Genomic DNA, 23,725 nt, shown 5'->3' with positions numbered 1-23,725 from the left:
GTCAATGGAAGCGTTAGAAAAGGAAGATTTACCTACGGCGCTTCAGGAAGTTGGCATATTTTCTAATTTATAATGTAGGTACTTCCTGCTTCCTAGGGAAATTTCATTTGCGCGCCTAAAATTATATTTTACATTTGATAAAAGTTTTCGTTTCTACAAAAAATTATTTTATGAAAGACGATGTGGATATATCGAAAAACAATATATATTCCTTTTACTTCAGAAGAATTATATCTGATTATATATATAAATAAACAAATTATACAGATACATATGTGAAATGTAAATATTTTAATAATATTTTATTTTATATAAATGAATCAGAAGATCTAACTAGATCTAACTGATTTTAACGAGTTTAATGAGAAATTCTTTTATCTTTCTTTTATCTCATGGAAACACTCCATTTGTGTATACACATTTTCATTAACGAATATATGTATATACAACACTCAAACACATATTGAAACTAACAAAGCTATATATCTACTGATTTCTTTGACACACACGAGGGAAACAAATTTAATCATGTCTAATGTCAATTATCGTACTTTGTCACTCCTTTCTCCTCAGTGATAAATTAAACTATATAGTATAAATTAATTAGTAATTGTACTGGAACATATTTTAAAAAGATATAACAGTCTATATGGAAAAAATACAATGATAGCTGAGTTTTAGTACAAATAAGATAAGGTAATGTTTGATCTGGAAAGAAAATAACATTTTATGACGAAAATTTGTTAATAAAAAATAATCATTTTATTTAGTTTTAAGAAAATTATATTATTAATACTACTAAGATTATTTTGATTCATTACTATTAGTATAAACAAGCATGTACATTATTCTTATTGCCACTCTTATTAGACATAATAATAAATAAATCTTTGATAGAATTAAATTATAATTTCATTAATATTTTACACTTACATGAAGAGTATTCATCCACCACACAAGGATTTTCTATTAAGTCTTTCAAGGAATAGATAATACTTTATTGACAAAAATGTCATCATCAGAACAATCAATGATTGTACAATCAAAGTTTGTCTCAGGGGAGACTGTAATAATTGTATCCTTTTATTAAAAAGCAGGATTATTGTCTCTTGCGTTTTTAAAGAATATATATAAGATATATATTTATAAAACCTTAATTATTTATAAAGGCAATGGACGCATCATTGATACAAGGTTGGGTTAAAGCTGCACGAATTATAGCACTTCTTAACAAGGGAACCACTCATGCATTGGTTATTTTAATTACTTCAAGAACACCTCCTCAAGTTTATAGTGATCTTACCATAGAAAGAGTATTGCCTATTGATCAAGATTTTAAATGTAATATAAGTATGTAATTTTATTTAATTATTTACATGTTTAATAATCAATTTATATGTAATTACAAGTTATAGTTGAACTACAACTATTATAATATTTTATCTACAATTTATCAAATTTCATTTATTAGATACTGATGAAAAGCAACAAGATGGTTTAGATGTTTATCTGAATGTTACATCAAGGAAATTACACCTTGTATTTGAAATGAGGCCTGGAGTAGCAACTAGCTCCTTAGTGTCTGAGATATTTAGGGCTATAGAAGGTAATCATGTTATTTATCATTTAATTTTATATTATCAACAATATTTTTCTATTAATAGTTGATATATGTTTTTTAATCATTATAGTATATCAAAAAACCAAGAATTCAGCATCAGAATTTTTGTGGGTTCAAAAATTGACAGGAAATACACGTAATTTAAGTTCTAATACCAATGAAGAAATACAAGATAATACCGATCCTGTTAGTAGTTATACTCATTTTTATTATAATGACATTTTTTAGAAATTAATAATGGAAATTTTAAAATATTCTTTATAGTTGGTAGATTTAGAAAGTCCAGTTTTAGTTGTAACAAGACGCAGCATTGCTTCTGGCAAATCACCAGTAGCTGCCAGAGAATCAGCAGTACGATATCAAATGGCATGCAAAGAAGATGATTATACATACAGTAAAACATTTCGGTTTGTTTTATTTTCTTTATATATTAAATATGAAATATTTCTATTTGTCAATTTATAACCAATTTATTATAGTATATTTATTGGTACATGGAATGTAAATGGCCAACCACCAAATGGTATTAAATTGCATGAGTGGTTGAGTTATGATAAAACACCTCCTGATGTATATGCAATTGGATTTCAAGAATTAGATTTAACTAAAGAAGCATTTCTTTTTAATGATACTCCAAGAGAAGAAGAGTGGAGGTACAAAATTTATAAGGAAATATTTACGTTTTTATAATTATTTAAAAATATTATTGAACAGTACATCAATGTTATTATTGCTATTCGTGCTATTAATATGTTTATAGGCAAGTTGTAGCAAAATCTCTTCATCCAGATGGTGTGTATGAACAAGTAGCTATTGTGAGATTAGTCGGTATGATGTTACTTATATATGCTTTACATGGTCATATACCTTATATAAAAGATGTATCAGTTGATACAGTAGGTACTGGTATCATGGGTAAAATGGTAATATTTATCATGTCTTGTAAATGATTAAACATCTCAAAATTCAATATGTGCGATATTATAGCAATTTAAATCTTATCAGGGTAACAAAGGAGGCGTAGCAGTAAGCTGCTCTATTCACAATACATCGATTTGTTTTGTTAATGCTCATTTAGCAGCACATTGCGAAGAATATGAAAGACGAAATCAAGATTATGCAGATATATGTGCGCGATTATCTTTTGCAAAATATGTTCCACCTAAAAGTTTTAAAGATCATGAGTAAGTGTTTTATTCAAATATTGTTTCAGAGTATATATCAACAGAAGTACATTTAAAAACGCAAAAATTTTTAATATAGCCAGATCTATTGGTTAGGAGACCTGAATTATCGAATAACAGAAATGGATGTTCTAGCTGCTAAACAACATATAGATGCAGAAAACTATGCTCCTATCTTAGCTTTAGATCAACTAGGTCAACAACGACGATTAGGCCGTGTTTTACAAGGATTTCAAGAAGCAGAAATTACATTTAAACCAACATATAAATATGACCCAGGCACCGATAATTGGGACTCAAGGTTTCACAATTACATTTACAATTTTTCTCTTTGTATTTAAAAATTTTTCATTGAGCATAAACGTATATGATCACAGTGAGAAAGGTAGAGCACCAGCATGGTGTGATCGTATACTATGGAAAGGAGAAGCAATTACATCAATAGATTATAAAAGTCATCCTGAATTAAAAATTTCGGATCATAAACCCGTTAGTGCAATTTTTGATTCTCAGGTAAATATAAATATTTTTTAATAATATATAAATCATATATTCTTGAGCTCTATATTTTTATATCTAAAAATTTATAGATCAGGATCATAGATATGACAAAATATCGTAAGATTCATGAAGAAGTTATGAAAAAACTTGATAAGTTAGAAAACGAATTTTTACCACAAGTGATGGTTGATACAACAGAAATCATATTTGATACTTTGAAATTTCTTGAACCTAGCAGCAAAGAACTTATTATTGCTAATACTGGCCAGGTAAATAAATTTTTTAAACTTATACACTTATTGTGTATATAATAATTATACTGTTCATAGGTACCAGTTCAATTCGAATTCATAAAAAAATTAGGCGATGCTAGTTATTGTAAAGATTGGCTGGATATAGAACCGTTTAAAGGTTTTATAAAACCAGGTATGATTTCTTCCTCGTTTTCTTAACCTGATTAGATATTTTATAATCCTATTTATACATCATATTTAGGAGAGAAATGTGATACTAGATTCGAAATATATGTCGACAAAAGATCGGCATGTAAATTAAATTCTGGAGAAGATAAATTATATGATATTTTAATTTTACATCTTGAGGGAGGAAAGGATATATTCATAACTGTTACAGGTAGCAATACTTTTAGTCGCTACTACATTGCTTTTAAGAAACAAAAAGGCAGATTATATAATTTTCTTAGGTACTTATGAAAGAAGCTGTTTCGGATCTTCAATGGAAGCTTTAGTTCACATTCCAGTACCAATTAGAGAAATTCCTATCGGTAGATTAATGGAACTCGTAAGCGTATTACATATATATATAAATTATATACGTAGGGTATCCTATTTAAATTAATTCAATTGATGCTGCTGGTCATTTGGGAAAACTTTTTTACATCAAATTATGTGTCCTTTCAAATTGTTCAATTTTGATCTGAAATATCTTTTAATATCATCAACAGTTTCCAAGATATTTGAATGGTACAATTTAAATGAGGCATCCTGTATATAAAAGAATAAAACTAAAATACTACAGTTAAGTTAATATTACTTTATTTTATCAAATTGTAGGAAAATAATAAAAATCTTTCTCAAGAACCATATGCTATACCTAAAGAAATATGGCTATTAGTTGACAGATTGTATCGACATGGTATAAAAACGACGGGGCTTTTTGAGACACCCGGACTTCCCAGTGAAATTATAGCAATAAGAGATTGGCTAGACAATTGGAGCCAAGATCCAATGCGTATCCTAATCTAAATATCTAACTTACAATCTTATACATTATTATAAATAATTCTGATTCCTTAACTTCTACAAAGCTGGTAGCGTACATTCAGTTGCGGAAGCATTACTTTTACTTTTAGAATCTACAGCAGAACCTTTAATCCCGTATAATCTTCATAGTGTATGCTTATCTGCAGCAACTAATTATTTACAGTGCAAACAGGTGTGTAAATCTGTAATTATTTAAGAAAAGATAATACTATGTGTTATGTTCCTTATTATTTAAAATATTTTGTCGTAGATTGTAATGCAACTTCCAGAAATAAGGAGAACAGTTTTTGTTTATATTTGTTATTTTTTGCAAGAATTATTAAATCATACTCAAGATAATGAATTGGATGCCAAAACCCTCGGTAAGGCTCTACACTATACTATTTATTGCTATAATTAATAAACTTATTTGTTATTCATTTATATTGTAGCAACAATATTTGGATCAATTTTTTTAAGAGATCCACCAAGAAGTAGATGTGATAGAAATCAAAGTAGTCGTACTCAGATCGTCCAAGCAACAATTGACCGAAAAAAAGCTGCATTTGTTTATCACTTTTTAGTAAATGATCAAAGCGACTTTATTCTTGGCCGATAGTAATTAGTATTTAAAACTTAAAAACAAGTATTTATTAAATGCAGTGCAGCTAATGCAAGCTTTAAACGAAATAAAATGTTTTGTTTAGGAGAAAATAATTTTATAGGTAGCAGCATGTTAAATAAATATTTTATGACATTAATATTTCTATAATAGTACTTAATAATTATGCGAACAAAATTTTTATGATGAAATAATGCACGTATATAAACAACTTGCCAATCCAGAAACGTTTTAGATGAATACATCGTGTGCTTACATGACATACTCCTATAATCAGATAAGTAAGAAATTCATATTATAATATCATCTAGTCTTTGTAGCCTAAAACGGTTAAGTATGTATTATACATGACTTTATTTATAGCAAGAAATTATATTGACTTAAGTTAATTTTATATCAGCTTGTAATTATTATTGAATATTTAGAACTATGACACTGAATATATAAACTACTTGTCAACGCTTATGACTGTATTATATAAGATTATTTAAAACTACACTATCAATACATGTTAACTTTTGTATCAAAATTTTATTAAAAAATACATATAAATTGTAATGTATATAAGTAATGTAGTTCATAATATTTTATAGACACATAATTTAATAAATCACGACAATTACATATATAATAGAAAGACATGAAAATAATCCATACATAAAATTTAAACAATGATTAAATACAAAAATGAATGTTTCAACACGTGTGTATTGCAAATTTGAAAAAAAGACACAAAACATTAAAATGATTTTAGAATATCACAAAATACATAATTCATACATTACAGAATATTCTGAAATTAATACCAGGAATGATAAATAGTGAACTCTACTAAAAGGAAAAGTAAAAACAAATAACTCAAAAGCTATATATAGAGAGGAACATTAATTGGAAATTGATGTCCAATAAAGCATTATGAAAGAGACAGAAAATTTCGTTTTTAATGTTCATTTTCAACGACAAAAGGATGTAAATCTATTTACAAAATGAACTGAAACACACACTAGTATATTAAATGACGTAAAACTGATTAAGGGGTTTTAAAAATTGAATCCGCTCTGTGCAGTTTCAGTTGTTTTAAACTCCAACTGACCATCAGCTACTGTAGGTGTTGCCAATGTTGATTCCTGTGCCTCCTATAAAAAAAATCTTTTTATATGATATACAAGTACAATTATTGGTAATTAAATACTAAATTTTTCATAAATTTTCTTACAGGTTCTGAGAAGAAAGTATCTATCATTGCAGTAGCTTTTTGATATACTTGTTCTACTTCATGATGCTGTAAAGCTTCTAATTTATCCAAACCTCCAACTTCTTCTATCATAATGGCCACTCTATCAACTTCTCCCATTTTTTCTGCTGCACTGCAGATGTTACTTAAACCGTCAAGAACAACAATTATTGTTTTCCAATCTTTAGCTTCCAAAAGATTGCAAAATGGCCCAAGCACTCCCAACTGTACTAATTGGGCTAATTGTTGTACTGATCCACCTGATGTCAAATTTGTTACTGCCCATGCTGCCTCCTTTTGAGATTTAAAATCTCCCTAAAAAATAAAACATATAATTATAATTAAATACATTATAATACTCTTAATAATTAATTAGTTAAAAAACATAATTTACTTACACACTCTAGAACATGTATCAAAGGTGGTAACAATGCAGCATTTATAACTTCTTGAATTTGTTCCATGTTTCCAGCAGTAATATTACTGATAGTCCATGCTGCCTCTTTAACAATATTGAGGCGATGATGTTGTAGCAATAAACCCAAATATTGTAAACCACCTGCTTGTATTATTGCATCTGTTTGCGCATCATTGCCTGTAACTATATTTCCAACAGACCGAAGTGCTGGTGTTAAGACTGTCACTTCAGTTGAACCGAGTAATTGTACAAGTTTTGGAATAACCCCACAATCAACGACTGCTTGTATTTTATCGTTAGGGCCATCAGTAAGATATGAAAGAGCCCAGCAAGCATCAGCTATAGTGAAAAACTTATTTATAGTTACATGATTTAGATTTATATTTATAATTAAAAATGCAGCAAATGTTAAATAAAAATAATCAATTTACCAAGTATGTCTTTGTCACTATTGCTAAGTAAACGATTTAGCACTGGAAGAGCGGTTCTCACAACATCAAATGGAGGTGGAGGATTTTTATTACGACACAAATTTGATAATGTCCAAACAATGTTACGTGTAAATGTTATCTGTAATGATAACAAACTTAATAATACTATTATACCTTCATTAAAATAAATATGTATATTGTACATACAGAAGTGTCAGGCTTAATTAACTCTAGTAAAAGTGGCATAGCATCAGTTCCAAGAACGAGATCTCGAGCCATTGCTCCATCTCCAGCAATGTTTCCAAGTGCCCATACTGCTTGTTCAGCAACATTAAGTGATGCAGATTTAAGTAATGCAACCAATTTTGGTATAGCACCATGTTTAACAACAACAAGAGTTTGTTCTGATGTACCAGATGCTACATTCGTTAAAGCCCATGCTGCTTCAAATTGCAATGCAGTGCTACAAATATTTAATATAAATAATACTTTACACATACACTGAATAAGATTAAAACAAAATTATTATATATATATAGATATATATATACTTGTGATGATAATCCAAAAATTCAACACATAGTGGAACAATTCCACGCTGTATCATATTATCTATAGGAGGACTCTTTTCCCGGCTTAACATTTTTCTACATGTCTGCGTTGCTTGAAGTCGAATTGTTTCATCCAAAGATTCCATGCCATTAACAATTTCATCTATAGATGAAAGAAGTGACTGATCACTTTCACTCACAGAGCTTTGTGATTCTTTGCCTATATTTAAATTTCGTCGTTTTAATAACTGTTCATCTTTCCTAGCTTTACGTAATTCCACTGATATTTCATTTCTTCTTCTACGTGCTTCCTATAATAGTAATTTGTACAACATTGCATAAAATAATAATTCAAAAATTCATTTTTACATATATGGAATATATTTGTTCATTAAAGAATGTAACATAATACTTTATATATTTTTATAAACTATATGTTTTATAAATATATAATTGATTAACTTACTTCATGTTTATAATTGAATTTAAAATTAGCTTTACGACTATGGCAATCAGCTTCTGGCGCAGGCATTTTCGTATCTTAAGCAAATTAGATCTAAATTTTCTTCTGTAAAAATATAAGTAGTATGAATCACTAATGTATGCAATTAAAAAATAGGATGTAACTTTTAATAAAATTCTACAATATATAATTAAAAGAATATGAAGTTTGTTCTTTCCCACCTACTAATTATATACGTAATGACTTCGACGTAATTGCATATAATGATTGTGATATCCTGTCAGATAGCCTATTATAAATGCGAACACTGTATTATATTGCAAATCGCATTAAAATATTACGCTAAATATTTTAAATCTACGTTTCCTAACGGTTATTTACTGTCTTTTTTCAGTTCTTCTCTACGTTATATGGCATCTATCTATAGTGTAATTTTAAGTATATGTTAAAGTTGAAAAATTTCACTTACTGAAAGTATGTCAATAAATATTAAGATATGCAGAATAAAGGATGGATTATCGAACACTTCATGAACCGATCGCGACCCGCGCATTAAAGGTACAATGGCTGCTAAAGAATTTTCTTTGTACTTAGAACCTGTTGCTGTTAATCGAAGGACGTAAAAGAAATTATTGTTTATACCTTCAACCAACTAGGACTTCCATCCGTGTATGACGAAATATCGTATTGAATCATGATTGGTGGTTGCAATTATGATGAGATGTGATTGGTTGTTCAATATTCAACGTTTAATTTTTAAATGAAAACAAACTAATCAAAGTACCATTTACCTTCATGAATTTCAAATAATCTATATTATTAAAATAAAATAATCTATTTAACTTTTATAATCTTTTACTAATCTTCATGATACTTTTAAAAAATGAAGATGTAAATCGTACTTGAAAAATTAATCGTAACGGAACATTTTAGTAATATTTTAAATTTATGTTTTTTCAATGCCTTCTAGTGTTTACTATTAAAATTAGAAAGCGAATTTTTTATAATTACATTATTCGTATAATTTTAGTTTAATTATAGTAATAGTTAAAGCAAGATTAAGTCAGTATTACACAAAATATACATTTACAGACATACATATTTATAAGTAGAAGATAATAGATAGATAAAAAGATAAAGAAATTCATATTACGAGCAATAAATAATTTGATTTCCATTTAATATATAAAGTTATTAATACACTGTACAAAGATTAATAAATATAAGACGTGATGAACATTACAAAAGAAATAACATTATAATATTACATATCTTACATAAACTTAGTAGATTCCTTTACTTTCCTTTATTTACAATATTATAAAATATTACAATATTAAATATATATGCAAAAACATCTTATCACATGAGGTATACGTATATTTTAATTGTAAAAAATTTCTATTTGGTTAATACTACATTGTGCCTTAAGTTAATTTTTTATTTCAGTTTATAATTTATATAATATAAAATAACAGTATATAAGTTTGAACATTTTTGTTAAGTTAGAGATATTATTGTAAGTTTTGCAAGCTTTTTCATGTGATACATGACTCCAGAGTTTTTCTGACAGCATCACGTGCATAGGGGATATAAGATAAGGAATACCAAGTCATTGCCAATGATTGAATAATTATAAACATAAGAGCCAATCCAGGATTTTTCAGCTAAAAATATGCATATTAATTGAGTTAAATGTTATTTTATATAGGGAATAATATTCATGTATAACAAACTTTATTATATTATACTTACATGCAAAGCTGCAAATAATGTCATTACAATTGCGATAAATACTAAAACAGTTGCCACGACTCTTGTTGGTGCAAACATCTTCTTAAACTGATTGAATGGACCCATCAAAAAACATGTGCTATGAATAAAATAAAAAATATTTTTCTTTAGTCAGAATTATATGATTATACTCAACTATAAATTTCATTGAAAACAAATATGTGTAATTATAATAAAATAAAGGATTATTAGGAAAATAATTACACTGAATCTATGCTAATATAATTTTTGTAATTCTTGTTATACTATATTAACGAATTCACTGAATTATTTATTGTTGATGCCCCTTAAGTAAAGAAGCAGATTATAAAGAAAATGTATCATGTAAATACTTAAATAAAAGTTTAATGATATTCGATTTTAATATATTATTCTACCTTGCTAATGAGATGATATTGCCTAATGTATAAAATACAGCAAATACTGTGAGCCCTTTATGTAAAAATAAGGCAAAGGATCCAAGGAAGGAGCAGAGGATACCAACAATAAAGCAAATAGCAAAACCTTTTATTCGAGTAGACCAACTTAACGTAGATTGATCCATAACCTAAAAATAAAAATTTATACAATTTATCTTAAATTTAAAAGTTCTTCAAGTGTTGATATATACAGTTATGTTGAAAAATATACACAACTTTGCATCCTGTTTTAATCTACAAGCTTACCAAAAAATCCACATCTGTATTCCATTAAAAATTGTATGCATTCATAACAATAATTCCATATGAATAAAATAAAATTATATGTATACCAAAAAACTAATATTATTAATAATTATATAACTTTAATATGGCATTAATTACCTGAGTAATAATACCACTTTCTTCATCGCATTGATCATTACCACTTAAAGCTCTCCTTAACTTATCCATCTTCTGTTTCAAATTAATTAACTATTATTTTTAAAAAATAACACTTTTACTTTAATATTTTTAAATCAATACACTATCCTTTCATAAAATTAAAAGCAATCTGTCTTTCGTAAATATGATTCATTTCAACATTCAACTATGATTATTATAATATAACTATTATTAAAATTGAAGAAACGATAATGTAATACAAAATATTACAAAATTTTTCACGCGGGAATGAATAGTATACTATGCGCAACAGCTGTTCCCTATAAGCTCCACAATTGAATACATGCTTTATTTATCATAAAGATGCTCCTTCTATCTTGAATGTAAATACGTAGATATACAGGATGTCTTTAAAAGGCATTCAGTGATGCAACATAATAAATTTTCCAAGACCTATAAAATCGAAATTTTTAAACTATATAAACAATTAATTATTTTATTTATAGGTTGGGATGATAAGAAGTACATGATACATAAGTTTGGTTGGACTATGTATCAATATTATCTGTATTGTGATAAATAAATGTATTGTGAATAAAGTAAATCACGAATTACATTTAGCAGACTTGTATAATAAATTATTTTAATACAAAAAAATTCGATATACATAGTACTTTTATATGTCTAAACTGTTAGTGTAAAATATAATTAAATCTTCAAATACTTAATATTCGTTTATATATATATATACATATGCATGTATAGTAAATATTTTTATCACATTTTAATAAATGTAACCGTTATAAAATTAAAAAGTACATAATAGCGATGTACAATTATTATATGTACATTTCATTATGTAAATATTTTTTGGAACAAATGGATATTTTATGAACATGTAGATGAAATTCCATTTATGTAATCTGCTGCTTCTTCCTCTTCAATTTCTCTTAACACTGTTTGTATATCTGTGAGAGATAGGGATGCCTCTACCTAAAAGTTTTGTATATTTCTTATTATCCAAGATTTCAGTAGTCTCATAATAATAAAATATATAACTTACGTCAATGTAATTTAAAAGAATCAATGATGGACTTGTTGAACTATATTGAAATGGTTGTAATAAGTATTCAACACCTAAATGTTTAGCAAGTTTTTGCCATCCTTGTGTTTTGTCTAAGAGGGTAGATAATTCTTTTTTGTGTTCATCATTTAACCAACTTGTTTGTAAATTTTCATCTTTTAATTCTAACTTTGTAGCAACTGAGCACATTTCGCTTGTGGTTTCCCCAGGTTGATCATTAAAAAGCTGTAAAATCTTTATAAAAAATTTTTTATTAAAAACCTTACTATAACTGCGCATGATAATAAATTTTTAAATCAATATTTTCACATGTATATATAAAATAATAATTACGTCTGGTTTATTCATAGCTAAATCAAATGATGACTGCCCAATAGTTCCTTCTATATTTTCGTCTTCTGAATCTACTTCGACTTTCACATTAATATGTGATTCGTTCTTTTCGTCCACCTATTGAAGAAATCAAATAAAGAATATTATATATCATCTGAAGCATCCGAAATTAGAATAAAATATTTTTTACAGAAAAAAATAATGTACATCATCTGACTTCCGATTATGATTTTGAATATGCGGATCTGCACCATGTTGTATTAGTAATGCACACAGTTCTTTTGCTCGTGTTCCTGTATGTACAACTGCAGTATGCAAAGCAGTATTTCCACTAAAGTTTCTTTTATTCACAAGTATATTTGTCTATAATAGTAAAAATATTTAAATCAAAAATATATTATAATCATTATTAATAATTGTGTATTTATATTAAAATAATAAGTAACATGCCTTTTTGAGTAAATATTCAACTACATTTTTATGTCCACCTTCAACAGCTATATGTAATGCTGTTCGACCATAAGACATATCAGTATTATTTACATTTGCTCCGGCACGAATAAGTGAACGTACTGCATCGTATGATCCTGCTTCAGCTGCAAGATGTAATGGCGTCCATCCAGCATCATTGTGTGCTTCAATGTCTATTCCTTTTTCAACTAGTAATACATCAACACACAATCCAGCATCGGGGACTAAAATATATAGGTGCATTAAAATGACTATTAATTGTAGGTATTTTAACATTTTTTTTAAATCTCCTTTTCTGGAACTTCTTAAGCACTAGATTCTATTTTTATCTATCAGAAATAAATTATAGCAATTTTGAAATACGAGACAAAAAATTATGATATAAAGAAATAGGAATTAATTTAGTTTACATATATTTATTATATGTAATTGTATGTCAGTTTTACTTCTTAATAATTTAACATACTTTTTACTGCTGCATGTAGTGGAGAGAATCCATGCTCATCTGTTCGATTTGGATCAGCTCCAAGCATAAGTAATGCTTTTGCAGTTTCAGGTTGGTTTTGCAAAACAGCATAATGCAATGGGGTCTAAAAATAAGATATTATATCTATTAAATTATATTCATTACATCTATAAATATCCTAATTTGCAATGTTAAAATCAATTTAAAATTAATGTAAATATTTTATAAATATTTTAAAAAGTATATTTACTTTTCCAGAACTATTTTGGCTATTAACCAGCGTTTTACAATCCTTATTAGTACATAATAACATTAACAGGTATTTGATAACATCACGTTGTCCATATCGAAGTGCTGCATGTAACGGCGAATCCCCATATGTTGATCGGTCTTTGAGTAGCTTTTGGACATGTTCTTTTACATTTTTTACATCCATTTTCATACAATGCATAATTTCAATAAGTATATTTTTAGCGAACATTACATCATCCTGGCACTAATAAAAGAATATTCACATTATTTATTAATTTAAAAATATCTTACAGATGACTTAATATAAATTGAAAAAAGAAGAAATATATACTTGTACAGTTGATACGCCATCAGTGGTTAGCATATTCTCTTCACCATTAACAAGGAATTTTAAATAATCTACAAAATGATGCAATTAAAATTTTTCAATAAATTCTATCTTAATCAAGAAAAAGAGATTGCTTACTTACTATCAACATCCATATCTTTCAGAAAATCTTTGCACACTGGTGTTGGAGGACCTTCAGATAATAATTTTATTATTTCTTTAGATAATTCTCGACTGCTATTACTTAAGAGTTCTGATGTATTTTCATTTCCAATACAATTGGGACTTGATAGTATATGTGATAATTCCGAACTTCCAGAATGAGATATTCGTTGACGTTTCCTACCTAAACATTTATTACTGCCATTTTGAATGTGCGATTAGAGTTGTGTCGGCTTATGTCAAAATCTTGTAAGTTTGTAACCACATATGTATGTTCAAGTACTTGCTATCCGACTTGATTACCTCCCAACCTGAATTTAACCCAAAGATACCTTTAGGTGTCTGACATAATTATGTGATTTTCAACTTTCAGGATCTTGACTCAACAGGAACCTATCTTCAAGTATCTGCACATCCCTTAATATTTATTTATTACCTATAATTCTATCACTTGGTTTGTAATAAAATTTTTTTGGTTCAGAACAACCTCCATCAGACGGCCGTTCTAACTGTATGAAAACTTCTTTTGTCGTTGTGATATTTTGATCTTTATATGGTGGTGTTCTATAAAAATATATATATATATATAAGCTATTATATATTTTATTTGTATGTCAAAAGTTGAGGTAGCCTATTCCTAATACACAATTTACCGAAATACAATAGCATATTGATGATGCACATCCAATTCTGAAAAACGTCCATATGCACTCCAAATTTCACAATCATCCTCATTTAATTCAAAAAATTTTATTTTAATATTTTCTACAACAAAAAATATTGTATTAAAAGTATTTGTATAAAATTATGTTACTGCTTTTTATATTTTGTAAATCAATAAACTAATTTAATAATTACTTTTTCCTACTTTTTCTACCAGTATGAATACTTCTTCTGCTCCCTCAACACTACTAGTGTGTTTATCAATTCTGCATATTTTAAGTTCTCCAGTTAATGCACTCTCTATCAAATTATAGACATTTTTTCAATTATTTTGCTTCTGTAAGATGTATTTTTAAATATTCTATTATTTTTCACTTACTAAGATTATTAATAGCATGTGAATATACAGGTTCTGTTATTGGCCTCATAATTCCATGATCATCTAAGATGAATGCTTGAAAGCAAAGTGCAACACTATTCAAATTCATACATTTTTGATAATTTTCAGCATCAACTTTAATCTTTAAAGTAAAATGTACACTTAATTAAAAGCTTAGAAAAAATATGGGAGAGTATACTATATAGTATACATATATATTAATATAGTTAATATAAATGATAAGGTATTAAAATAATATACTTGTGCTTCCTCTCTAGTAGTAAGAATTGCCTTCATATTTTCAAGTTTCTTTTTCTCTAAAGCTTCGGCTTGCATCTTTTTTATAAGTTCATCTCTAATATGCCTTTTTCCTGTGTGTATAATTGCCATTCCATGGAATCTAGATATCATATAATACTAGTGATGTATAATACGAAATAGTAATAACATATCAGATTTTAATATATAATATAAAATTTACAAAAAATATAGTATGTAACACATGTAATATATAATATATTATATAACATACATTGCAGTATATCCAATTTCAGAAGATACTGTGATATGATGTGGATCATCATAATCATGACCACCATCTCTACGAATTAATCTATGAGCATGAGGAATTCTGTGACTTCCTTCGTCAGATGTAACAAGTGTACACCGTATTATTGCAGACTCCAGGAAATTATTTAACTAAATGAAGTATTAGTGTTATTTATTTATTATTTAAATAATTTAAAAACTCAGAATGTCTGATCTTTTTTATCAATATCAGATAAACATTATAAGAATAGAATGACAGATATATACTTGTACTGTTGGTGCATTCTTGTGACGATTAATAGCACTATTTGATCCTACTAAACTTCCATGTGTTCCTACCATTTCTGATTTGTATCGAAATCTAAATTTTTCTATAGGTTGTTCCAAGATTGTTATAGACGGCTCACCAATAACTTAAACAAAGCACTGATATATTTTCCAGTACCTTTATGCAAAAAAAAGGAAATCATATATCATAAAAAATATTGTACCTGTCGTATCATTTAATGTTAAAAATTCATTGCCCTGTAATGGTGACAATGTAGAAGACATAGGTGAATTGACGCTCGCTGTCGCTTGAGATCCACTAAGTGGACTATAAACACCTTGATTGTTCATTGCTTGTAAATCTTAAAGAGAATAATATATGTATATGTAAGTGAATATTTCTATGTCATATGTACATATATGTATTTCAAATAATCTATTATGTGAATTCACATTGAACATTTGTTTAAAGTACTGAAATTAAAAGTAAATTAACAATTACCACATTCATAAGAATAAAAGTCCAGATTTTCAGAAACTGGAACTGCGTAATTCTCGTAAACTTCAGGCATTATGCGTTATTAGAAAATTATCACACAACTAAATAAATATTCACTACTTCAAATATAATATTTATAAATATGACGATATTTATATTGGACAATATATAACTATATAAAAAAGTTTACAAAAATAACAAAAGATTTAACAGTTCGGTACACCTCTCTAGATACTCACGTACTCACCGAACGTGAATATTTCTTATCTCAATTGTATATCCCAATATAACCTTGATGTTAATGTAGGTTTTTCCCCGTCAAATAACCAATCATTCTTTAGAAATGGATTTTCCGTAAGAAAGGGCTGTAACAAGCAGTTAAAAAACCCCACTTTATATTATGGTTTCATACGAATTTTATAAGTAATATTAGAAATTTTTAATATTTTGTATTTGTTTACTAATTATGGAAAATGATTGTGTTTTTTTCTTCTTTATTCAATTTCATATATATATATACATACAAAATTCTCACATGATATTAGCCGCTCCTGCAAAAACGTAATCAAATGTACTCGAAACTACATTTCATAAAATTGACAAATGTCAATGGTGGGGATATCTTGTAAATACATGCGTATGTATGTATACGTATGAATTAGAAAGGCATGTTCATATAGTGTCAGACAAGACATTAGTACACTTCAAGCACGTATTTCATAGAGTAAAGTTTGTAAATACTTTAAAGTAATTCAGAAACGATGTCTCTCAAGAGCGAAAAAATTGGTATAATTGGCAGGTAATAAAGACAAATAGATAAATAGAATGTAATTAATAATATTAATTATTTCTTACATATATTTAGCCTTATTAATAACAAATGAATAATATAGTGATTTAGTGATAACTTGGTTTTAATATAATAAAATAATTTGCAAATAGTAATTATTTAAATATAAATTTCATTAGAATATTTCATGGAAAATATATTATCCTAATCCGTTTTATAATATTATATATTTAACATTTTTTGTATTTAATATGATGTATACAGGGTGGATCAGGTAAATGGGAGCACCTAAATATGTCTTATTTGTTGTCATATAAAAAAACTTCTCAGAAAAAAGTTGCACTTTTTTAAAAAGCGCTTGTAATTACTAGAAATAATTTTTTTAGTGATTATTTTTTACGAGATCTTGAGGTCACTGATATTATTTTGTTGATAATCCTATACTTATTTCTGGATATTTTTGTAGAATGTGAAAAAACAAATTTAATTTCAAACAATAATTTAAACAAATTTATAGAATCATAGCATTCCGATCATTTAGTTTTGAGATATTTGCGTTTAAATCTATTAAAATTTTACGTAATATCTCGGGTTACGCAATATGCTTTTATCTGTGGGGTAAATAAAAACATTTAGTCTATCGCGATAAACGAACATCAGAGAACATGAAGGAAAGAATTATAACTGCAGCTGCATCCATAATCCACAAGAATTAGAAAATATGCACGAAGAAATGCTTAAAAAATTCCAGTTACCATAGCAACAAATCATCAATTGATGGTTATTTCTCATTTTTCTTATTTTGGAACATTTGTAGCCGAAATATCAATGAATTGTGAAAATATTTTCTAATAATAATTAATGCTTACGTTTTGATGCAAATGTGTGACAAATATGTGGTATGCAAATTGAAATGCCACATAATCAGAAACAAATATCTCAAAAATACATAATCCGAAGGATATGATTCTGCAGGTCGTGAACTTGTTTTTTACGGTTTGCAAGAATATCTAAAGGTAAATATATTGTTAAAAGAATAATCACAAAAAAACTATTTTCAGTATTACATGCGCTCCTTGAAACAGCACAACTTTCTTTTGAGAAGTTTTTTTATACAACAACAAATAATGCAGATATTTATAGTCTGTCCAACAAGACGAGGCAATAAAATTTGATTGCTGCGACTGCAGACGGTAGATGATCCCATTTAACTGGTTCATCATCTATAACTTATTAATTAAAAATATATAAGTACAAAATCTTTTTAACGAATATACAAAACTATATTGATAATAATAGTTATTTACACAAGAAACTAGAAGATTGCATTTATCTACAAAATATTTTTAAATTATAGTTCATAAACAATTTAGAAATCATGGTGCTGATGCTCTGAATTAAATCTTCTTTGATAAGATAATATTATAAGAATTTAATGATAAACAGTAGAGGATTAGATACGCTTCTCGATATAACAATATGTAGCTACATATATATAATTTATTATTATGTAAATATCAAATATAATATTTCACTTAAATAACACAATGAGAAATAACAAATTATAAGATTAGAAAATATATTAATATTGGGAATACCGAATTTCCTTAAACTATTTATTTTAGCGGTCTAATCGGTCGCAGTTGGGCGATGCTTTTTGCCAGTGTAGGATACGAAGTAATTATTTATGACATTGTAAAAGAACAAATCAATCGTGCTCTCGAAGATATTCACCAGCAATTGAAGCGTCTTGAAAGTAGCAGTCTTTTGAGAGGTTCACTTACTGCGGATCAGCAAATTAAATTAATTAAAGGTTCGCACTTATGTTTGTGGATAATATATATATTCATAGAATTGATATTCGAATAAATATAACTGTAACCTATTATTGAGATCAATTTAATTAATTATTAACAGGATCGTCTAATTTAACGGAAGTTGTAAAAGGAGCTAAATTTATACAAGAATGCGTTCCCGAAAATTTATCATTAAAACTTAAGGTTTACAACGAGCTTGACAACTTAGTTGATAATAAAGTAATTTTATCTTCTTCAACGTCTACCTTCCGTCCATCCTTATTTAGCGAAAAGTTAAAACATCGTGAACAAATTATTGTATCACATCCAGTATGTATGCTTTTCTATTATATATGTATATGAAATAAAATAAATATGTATTATATTTATCTTAAAACATTTCCTGCAATAACTAAAGATATATATTGTTCCAAATATAGGTAAATCCTCCATACTATGTGCCACTTGTAGAAATTGTGCCAGCTCCTTGGACGCGTGCTGAGATACCAGTACAAACAAAAGCTATTATGACTGAAATAGGCCAAACGCCTGTTGTATTTTCTAGAGAAATTGATGGTTTTGCACTTAACCGAATACAGTATGTACTTCTTTATAATATATTAACTTATTATTAATCTTTATATATTTATTAAGAAAATTCGGTTAGATATGCAATTTTGAATGAAGCGTGGAGACTAGTAGCCGATGGAATTTTAAGTGCAAAAGATATGGACGCAGTCATGAGTGAAGGGCTTGGAATGCGATATGCATTTCTCGGTGCTTTCGAAGCAGCACATTTAAATGCTGAAGGTAAAATTTTTTATTATTCAGCAAACAAAATTAATTTTGTAATTAATTTTTGTAAAACAAATTTAGCAGCAAAGCTATCCCTCGATTTAGTTCCTCATGCAATTTTTTTTTGCGGATAAATATCGCGTAAATGAAATCTGTCAGTACAATAAAAATAGATACCTCATAAAGTGACCAGGAGACTGTATGAAAGTACCATCTAAACAAAGACATAATTTATTGCGTACAAGAAGTGCTGCATAAATTGAGAGCTGGTTGTAATTTTAATGGCAATAAGTAATGCAATAAATTACTTCATTTCAGGCATGAAAAAGTACTGTGAAACGTACAAAAATTCAATTTATGATGTAAGTATGACATTCGGTCCAGTTCCAAAATTTGAAGGTGAGATGGCAGAAAAGATTAGCAATGAATTAAATGAGATGTGTCCGCTAGAAAAGCTTCAAGAAAGACGTGCATGGAGAGATGAAGCTTTAACCAAGTTATCCTTATTAAAGAAAGAATTGAATAATAACAAGTAAAAATATTCCTAGCATAGCAACATATGTTAAAACTGAGCTTGTTGTATATTAACTAATAAAGTAAAATGAGTATTGTGTGTTTAAAAGCTAATTCGTGTTATTCGTTTTTTATTAATACCTGTTGATATATGGATACATATTAAAATAATAGAATGTGTATAATACATAATACTATATAAAATAACAATATAAAATAGTAAAATAGTAGAATGAATAAAAGAGTTTATAGTTTTCAACACTAATACTATAATAATAATTAATATATATTTATCCGGTAGATATGTATTTATCATGCTATGCATAGCATGTATGCGTAGCATATGCCAGCATGGAACCAAACAGAGCAGATCCCTAACTTTATAGGTTCTTGTAAGTTCAGCATTTGTCCGTATGATAGAGCACCTGTATTATGACACACTTAGAACATGGGCGCAAGTACTCTCATTTCCTTTTTCGTTACGCATCGGAAAATGTTTCTGAAGTAAGGCGCTTCAATCGATTTGTTAGGTTTTGTCATGCAGCGTCACCTGTGTCTGCAACTTGCAATATGATCAATTTTGCAGCTAAACCCTATCCTATTATATAAATCAACACTTTTTTAAACATTCTTCTGTATCACATGAAATTTATTCTAAATACACTGAAAAAATTTATGAGCAGTAATTTGATTTACATTCTTTGCTTTCGGTGGTAAGGATGGCGAAGGTGGCGTTAAATGCGAAAGTCTAACAAATCCTTTGCAACGCTATGACCAGCGGCCAATTTCTAAAGCATTTACGACCGTATGCAGAACGATGCCCGGTGTTGTCGCCATATTGATCTTTTTTAGCATCATTTGACAGATGCTTGCTTTATGTTTTTAACAGTTTTTGGTATAGAAGTGTCCAGACTGATAACTTTGGTTTAGATTAGTATATGTATGTGACCCTAACCATGGCTACATCAAACTGTACGGATAATATCAAATATATTTATCAATTGCCATTTTTTGCACGATCGGAGATTTGTAAAATACTTAATCAAAATGATAAGTGGGAAGAACTTGCTGGTAAGTTCCAATAATATAATTCTAATAATTAAAATTGTATTTAGTATAATTTAGCAATACTTCATAAAAGGTTCTAGTAAAAAGCTTAACATTAAATGGGAATTCATTTAGGAACATGGATGAAATATGATGTATTGACAATACAGAGTTTGCGAAAAGAAAAAAATCCAACAGATGAATTACTAACAATGTGGGGTCATTATAATCATACAATATTGGAATTGTTTGTGCTGTTATCTAGAATGCAGCATTATCAATCTATGGTACCATTGAAATCATTTGTCGAAGAGAAATTTCATAAATTACTTTATAATGGAGAAGGAAATCTCCATAGAATACTTGGGAAACGCTTGAATAAAAACACAAAAGATTTGAAGATTGGAACACAGAATTTTAATCAAATTGCACCACCAGAACTAAATCTGCCAAAGATTATTGTAGAGAAAAATACTAGGGAGGAATCCCATAAAATTTTAAATCAACCTATGCAAGCCTTGCATATTGGAGTTGTTCCAAGTAATTCTAACAACTTACTTGTTGCTTCTCTAGCAGCAGCAAATCCTGCACTAGGTTCTTTACAACGTATTCCAACTAGTGGAAGAAAAGATAATGATGCTATCATTTTCTCAGCAGAAGCAGCTATACCCCATGTTCCTTATAATGAACTAAGTATAGCTACCAATGAATGGAACTTATATAATATATTAGGGAGAGGTGGCTTTGGGACTGTGTATAGAGGTAATCAGGATAAAAGCAATAAATTTCTTAATATATATTAATTTCATCTAAATAAACTATTATATCTTTGTTATATAGGCACATGGAAAAATACAGCTGTAGCTATTAAGAAAATAGAAAAAAGAGGGGCAGATTCTGATGAAAGTCATCAACTTCAACTTCAACAATCCTTTAGAGAAATTAAAATTTTAAATTCTTGTAGGCATGAAAATATATTACCACTATATGCTTATAGTTTAGATGGCAAACTACCTTGTATTGTTTATCAGCTTATGAAAAATGGATCTTTAGAAGACCGGTTATTGTTAAAACAGAAAAGTCAACCATTATCTTGGATCCAGCGTCATGAAATAGCTAAAGGAGCTGCATGTGGTTTACAATATTTGCACACAGTCGGAGAAAAGCCCTTGATACACGGTGATATAAAGAGTGCTAATATTTTGCTTGATAAAAATTTGGAACCTAGAATTGGTGATTTTGGTTTAGCGAGAGAAGGTCCTGAAAGAGATTCTATGGAAGTAAGTTCTGTTCTAATGATAATATTATTGAAAAAATATATGAAATATCTTGTTATTTATTATCGTTATTATTTGTTTTATTATTATTTTCATTTCAGGTAAGCAAAATTCACGGCACTAGACCATATCTCCCAGAAGAATTTTTACATGGACGAAAATTATCTACGAAAGTCGATACATACAGCTATGGTATAGTTTTGTTTGAACTAGCTACTGGTTTACCAGCTTATGATAAATCTAGGTTGGGCAATAGGTTTTTAAAAGATTTTATTGACAATTGGGAAGACAAAGATCTTCCTTTGCTGATAGATAAAAAAGCAGGTGAGAAAGACAAACAGGTTTACAACAACCTAATGATTTTGGGAAAGTGGTGTACTAATCGTATGGCACAAAATAGACCTGAAATGGATTATGTATTCAAGAAACTAAATGATTTATAATTCGATCACGCTTTTATTTTTTATGTAAATTGTATGAGAATTTTACATGTTACGATGTGAATATCTCGTAAATTCTATATATTTAACATTATAGTATAGAAATTGGCAATATATAATGTTTAAGATATGTAACATTCTCATAGAATTGTAGTATATAATTTATGATTTTGTTACAATATAAACATGTGTATGTAACAAATTATTACCAATTCCTAAGGAATCTTTGTAATTGTATGCTGTGTAATACTTTTGTTATAATTATATTAATATTTTTATTCTGTTATAAAAATATATATATATATTTTTATATAGATTTTATATGTAATAACAATATTTTTAGAGGAAATAAAATTTTGCAAATGATGAATATACAAAAGATATCTTATTTCAATTATCTATACTATATAATAAAATAATAGATAACTTATCATAGGTACTGAGTAAATAAATTTTACGTTATGCGTTTTCAATAAAAATTTCATTGCAAAAGATGAAGGAGAATTAAAAGAGAAATTATAGAGAGTAATCATATAACGAAACGATTGTAATATTTATGGTTCATCATAAACAGGCATATTTAGCAATACATGTTTTAAGGAATATATAGCAAATACAACTTCATTTTTACAAAGAGAGTTTACATGCTATATATATATGTATTGCTTATTTTTTAAATAAAATATCTTAACAAATCTGAATACGTATTTAAGTTATTGCTGTTATCGAA

General features: G+C 27.8%; 6 protein-coding genes across 11 annotated transcripts; 3 read left to right on the top strand and 3 right to left on the bottom strand.

The window, feature by feature from the left end:
- Nucleotides 1-483: 483 nt before the first annotated feature.
- Nucleotides 484-6,799, top strand: Ocrl (Oculocerebrorenal syndrome of Lowe). Of its 2 annotated transcripts, none has more exons than XM_069123597.1 (19): nt 484-696; nt 940-1,075; nt 1,170-1,350; nt 1,472-1,606; nt 1,692-1,807; nt 1,886-2,028; nt 2,101-2,274; nt 2,382-2,544; nt 2,627-2,805; nt 2,885-3,106; nt 3,183-3,318; nt 3,396-3,575; nt 3,636-3,732; nt 3,802-3,939; nt 4,010-4,107; nt 4,380-4,557; nt 4,634-4,761; nt 4,840-4,951; nt 5,021-6,799. In XM_069123597.1, the coding sequence occupies exons 2-19, from the start codon at nt 1,010-1,012 to the stop codon at nt 5,185-5,187; spliced, it is 2,613 nt and encodes an 870-aa protein (XP_068979698.1). In that variant the 5' UTR covers nt 484-696; nt 940-1,009; the 3' UTR covers nt 5,188-6,799. The 2 variants fall into 2 exon arrangements, with proteins under 2 accessions (XP_068979698.1, XP_068979699.1); XM_069123598.1 differs by having other exon boundaries at nt 898-1,075.
- Pen (karyopherin subunit alpha) lies at nt 6,104-8,915 on the bottom strand. Of its 2 annotated transcripts, none has more exons than XM_069123600.1 (8): nt 8,757-8,915; nt 8,291-8,392; nt 7,825-8,135; nt 7,481-7,736; nt 7,274-7,412; nt 6,823-7,181; nt 6,407-6,739; nt 6,104-6,326 (listed from the first exon to the last, which is right to left on the bottom strand). In XM_069123600.1, exons 2-8 carry the CDS (start codon nt 8,354-8,356, stop codon nt 6,231-6,233), a joined length of 1,560 nt encoding a protein of 519 aa, XP_068979701.1. In that variant the 5' UTR covers nt 8,357-8,392; nt 8,757-8,915; the 3' UTR covers nt 6,104-6,230. The 2 variants fall into 2 exon arrangements, with proteins under 2 accessions (XP_068979701.1, XP_068979702.1); XM_069123601.1 differs by lacking the exon at nt 8,757-8,915 and adding an exon at nt 8,509-8,650.
- Nucleotides 8,916-9,707: 792 nt separating this feature from the next.
- Nucleotides 9,708-11,348, bottom strand: LOC138185208 (vesicle transport protein SFT2B). Of its 3 annotated transcripts, none has more exons than XM_069123990.1 (5): nt 10,885-11,348; nt 10,747-10,760; nt 10,586-10,628; nt 10,043-10,160; nt 9,708-9,954 (listed from the first exon to the last, which is right to left on the bottom strand). In XM_069123990.1, the coding sequence occupies exons 1-5, from the start codon at nt 10,920-10,922 to the stop codon at nt 9,826-9,828; spliced, it is 342 nt and encodes a 113-aa protein (XP_068980091.1). In that variant the 5' UTR covers nt 10,923-11,348; the 3' UTR covers nt 9,708-9,825. The 3 variants fall into 3 exon arrangements, with proteins under 3 accessions (XP_068980091.1, XP_068980090.1, XP_068980089.1); XM_069123989.1 differs by having other exon boundaries at nt 10,459-10,628; nt 10,885-11,313; XM_069123988.1 differs by lacking the exon at nt 10,747-10,760 and having other exon boundaries at nt 10,459-10,628; nt 10,885-11,312.
- A 252-nt stretch (nt 11,349-11,600) lies between these two features.
- On the bottom strand, nt 11,601-16,884 carry Rel (nuclear factor NF-kappa-B family member relish). Of its 2 annotated transcripts, XM_069123986.1 has the most exons (19): nt 16,862-16,884; nt 16,585-16,702; nt 16,063-16,200; nt 15,839-15,984; nt 15,555-15,721; nt 15,284-15,422; nt 15,023-15,164; nt 14,839-14,943; nt 14,634-14,745; nt 14,417-14,544; nt 13,961-14,164; nt 13,822-13,889; nt 13,489-13,734; nt 13,239-13,362; nt 12,752-12,996; nt 12,509-12,664; nt 12,302-12,418; nt 11,948-12,202; nt 11,601-11,877 (listed from the first exon to the last, which is right to left on the bottom strand). In XM_069123986.1, exons 3-19 carry the CDS (start codon nt 16,187-16,189, stop codon nt 11,773-11,775), a joined length of 2,586 nt encoding a protein of 861 aa, XP_068980087.1. In that variant the 5' UTR covers nt 16,190-16,200; nt 16,585-16,702; nt 16,862-16,884; the 3' UTR covers nt 11,601-11,772. The 2 variants fall into 2 exon arrangements, with proteins under 2 accessions (XP_068980087.1, XP_068980086.1); XM_069123985.1 differs by lacking the exons at nt 16,585-16,702; nt 16,862-16,884 and adding an exon at nt 16,341-16,578 and having other exon boundaries at nt 11,602-11,877.
- A 93-nt stretch (nt 16,885-16,977) lies between these two features.
- Had1 (beta Hydroxy acid dehydrogenase 1) lies at nt 16,978-20,327 on the top strand. The gene is made up of 6 exons (XM_069123987.1): nt 16,978-17,136; nt 18,753-18,940; nt 19,045-19,253; nt 19,364-19,521; nt 19,591-19,733; nt 20,037-20,327. The coding sequence occupies exons 1-6, from the start codon at nt 17,099-17,101 to the stop codon at nt 20,252-20,254; spliced, it is 954 nt and encodes a 317-aa protein (XP_068980088.1). The 5' UTR covers nt 16,978-17,098; the 3' UTR covers nt 20,255-20,327.
- Nucleotides 20,328-20,736: 409 nt separating this feature from the next.
- pll (serine/threonine-protein kinase pelle) lies at nt 20,737-23,348 on the top strand. Its single transcript, XM_069123984.1, has 4 exons — nt 20,737-21,302; nt 21,414-22,040; nt 22,119-22,558; nt 22,657-23,348. Exons 1-4 carry the CDS (start codon nt 21,170-21,172, stop codon nt 22,996-22,998), a joined length of 1,542 nt encoding a protein of 513 aa, XP_068980085.1. The 5' UTR covers nt 20,737-21,169; the 3' UTR covers nt 22,999-23,348.
- Nucleotides 23,349-23,725: the final 377 nt, after the last annotated feature.

The sequence above is a fragment of the Bombus flavifrons genome, chromosome 11 (genome assembly GCF_040668555.2).
Source record: "Bombus flavifrons isolate JBK064 chromosome 11, iyBomFlav1_principal, whole genome shotgun sequence".
Classification (NCBI taxonomy): Eukaryota; Metazoa; Arthropoda; class Insecta; order Hymenoptera; family Apidae; genus Bombus; species Bombus flavifrons.
This window is presented reverse-complemented; position numbering and strand designations above follow the sequence as displayed.

Excerpts from the sequence above, each read along its gene's own strand:
- LOC138185208 (XM_069123988.1), bottom strand. The coding sequence starts at position 10,953 with ATGGATAAGTTAAGGAGAGCTTTAAGTGGTAATGATCAATGCGATGAA. Across the intron at positions 10,629-10,884 it reads AAAGTGGTATTATTACTCAG|GTTATGGATCAATCTACGTT; the intron begins GTAATTAATGCC and ends TTTTATTTTTAG. Across the intron at positions 10,161-10,458 it reads AATATCATCTCATTAGCAAG|CACATGTTTTTTGATGGGTC; the intron begins GTAGAATAATAT and ends TTTTATTCATAG.
- pll (XM_069123984.1), top strand. The coding sequence starts at position 21,170 with ATGTATGTGACCCTAACCATGGCTACATCAAACTGTACGGATAATATC. Across the intron at positions 22,041-22,118 it reads CTTTGGGACTGTGTATAGAG|GCACATGGAAAAATACAGCT; the intron begins GTAATCAGGATA and ends TTTGTTATATAG. Across the intron at positions 22,559-22,656 it reads CTGAAAGAGATTCTATGGAA|GTAAGCAAAATTCACGGCAC; the intron begins GTAAGTTCTGTT and ends TTTTCATTTCAG.
- Ocrl (XM_069123597.1), top strand. The coding sequence starts at position 1,010 with ATGTCATCATCAGAACAATCAATGATTGTACAATCAAAGTTTGTCTCA. Across the intron at positions 1,808-1,885 it reads TACAAGATAATACCGATCCT|TTGGTAGATTTAGAAAGTCC; the intron begins GTTAGTAGTTAT and ends TATTCTTTATAG. Across the intron at positions 4,952-5,020 it reads ATTGGATGCCAAAACCCTCG|CAACAATATTTGGATCAATT; the intron begins GTAAGGCTCTAC and ends TTTATATTGTAG.
- Pen (XM_069123600.1), bottom strand. The coding sequence starts at position 8,356 with ATGCCTGCGCCAGAAGCTGATTGCCATAGTCGTAAAGCTAATTTTAAA. Across the intron at positions 7,413-7,480 it reads TAATTAAGCCTGACACTTCT|ATAACATTTACACGTAACAT; the intron begins GTATGTACAATA and ends TTATCATTACAG. Across the intron at positions 6,327-6,406 it reads ATACTTTCTTCTCAGAACCT|GAGGCACAGGAATCAACATT; the intron begins GTAAGAAAATTT and ends TTTTTTTTATAG.
- Had1 (XM_069123987.1), top strand. The coding sequence starts at position 17,099 with ATGTCTCTCAAGAGCGAAAAAATTGGTATAATTGGCAG. Across the intron at positions 19,254-19,363 it reads AAATTATTGTATCACATCCA|GTAAATCCTCCATACTATGT; the intron begins GTATGTATGCTT and ends TTCCAAATATAG. Across the intron at positions 19,522-19,590 it reads TTTGCACTTAACCGAATACA|ATATGCAATTTTGAATGAAG; the intron begins GTATGTACTTCT and ends AAATTCGGTTAG.
- Rel (XM_069123985.1), bottom strand. The coding sequence starts at position 16,410 with ATGCCTGAAGTTTACGAGAATTACGCAGTTCCAGTTTCTGAAAATCTG. Across the intron at positions 14,165-14,416 it reads ACCAAGTGATAGAATTATAG|GTAGGAAACGTCAACGAATA; the intron begins GTAATAAATAAA and ends ATAAATGTTTAG. Across the intron at positions 12,203-12,301 it reads TAGCTATGAATAAACCAGAC|ATTTTACAGCTTTTTAATGA; the intron begins GTAATTATTATT and ends TTTTTTATAAAG.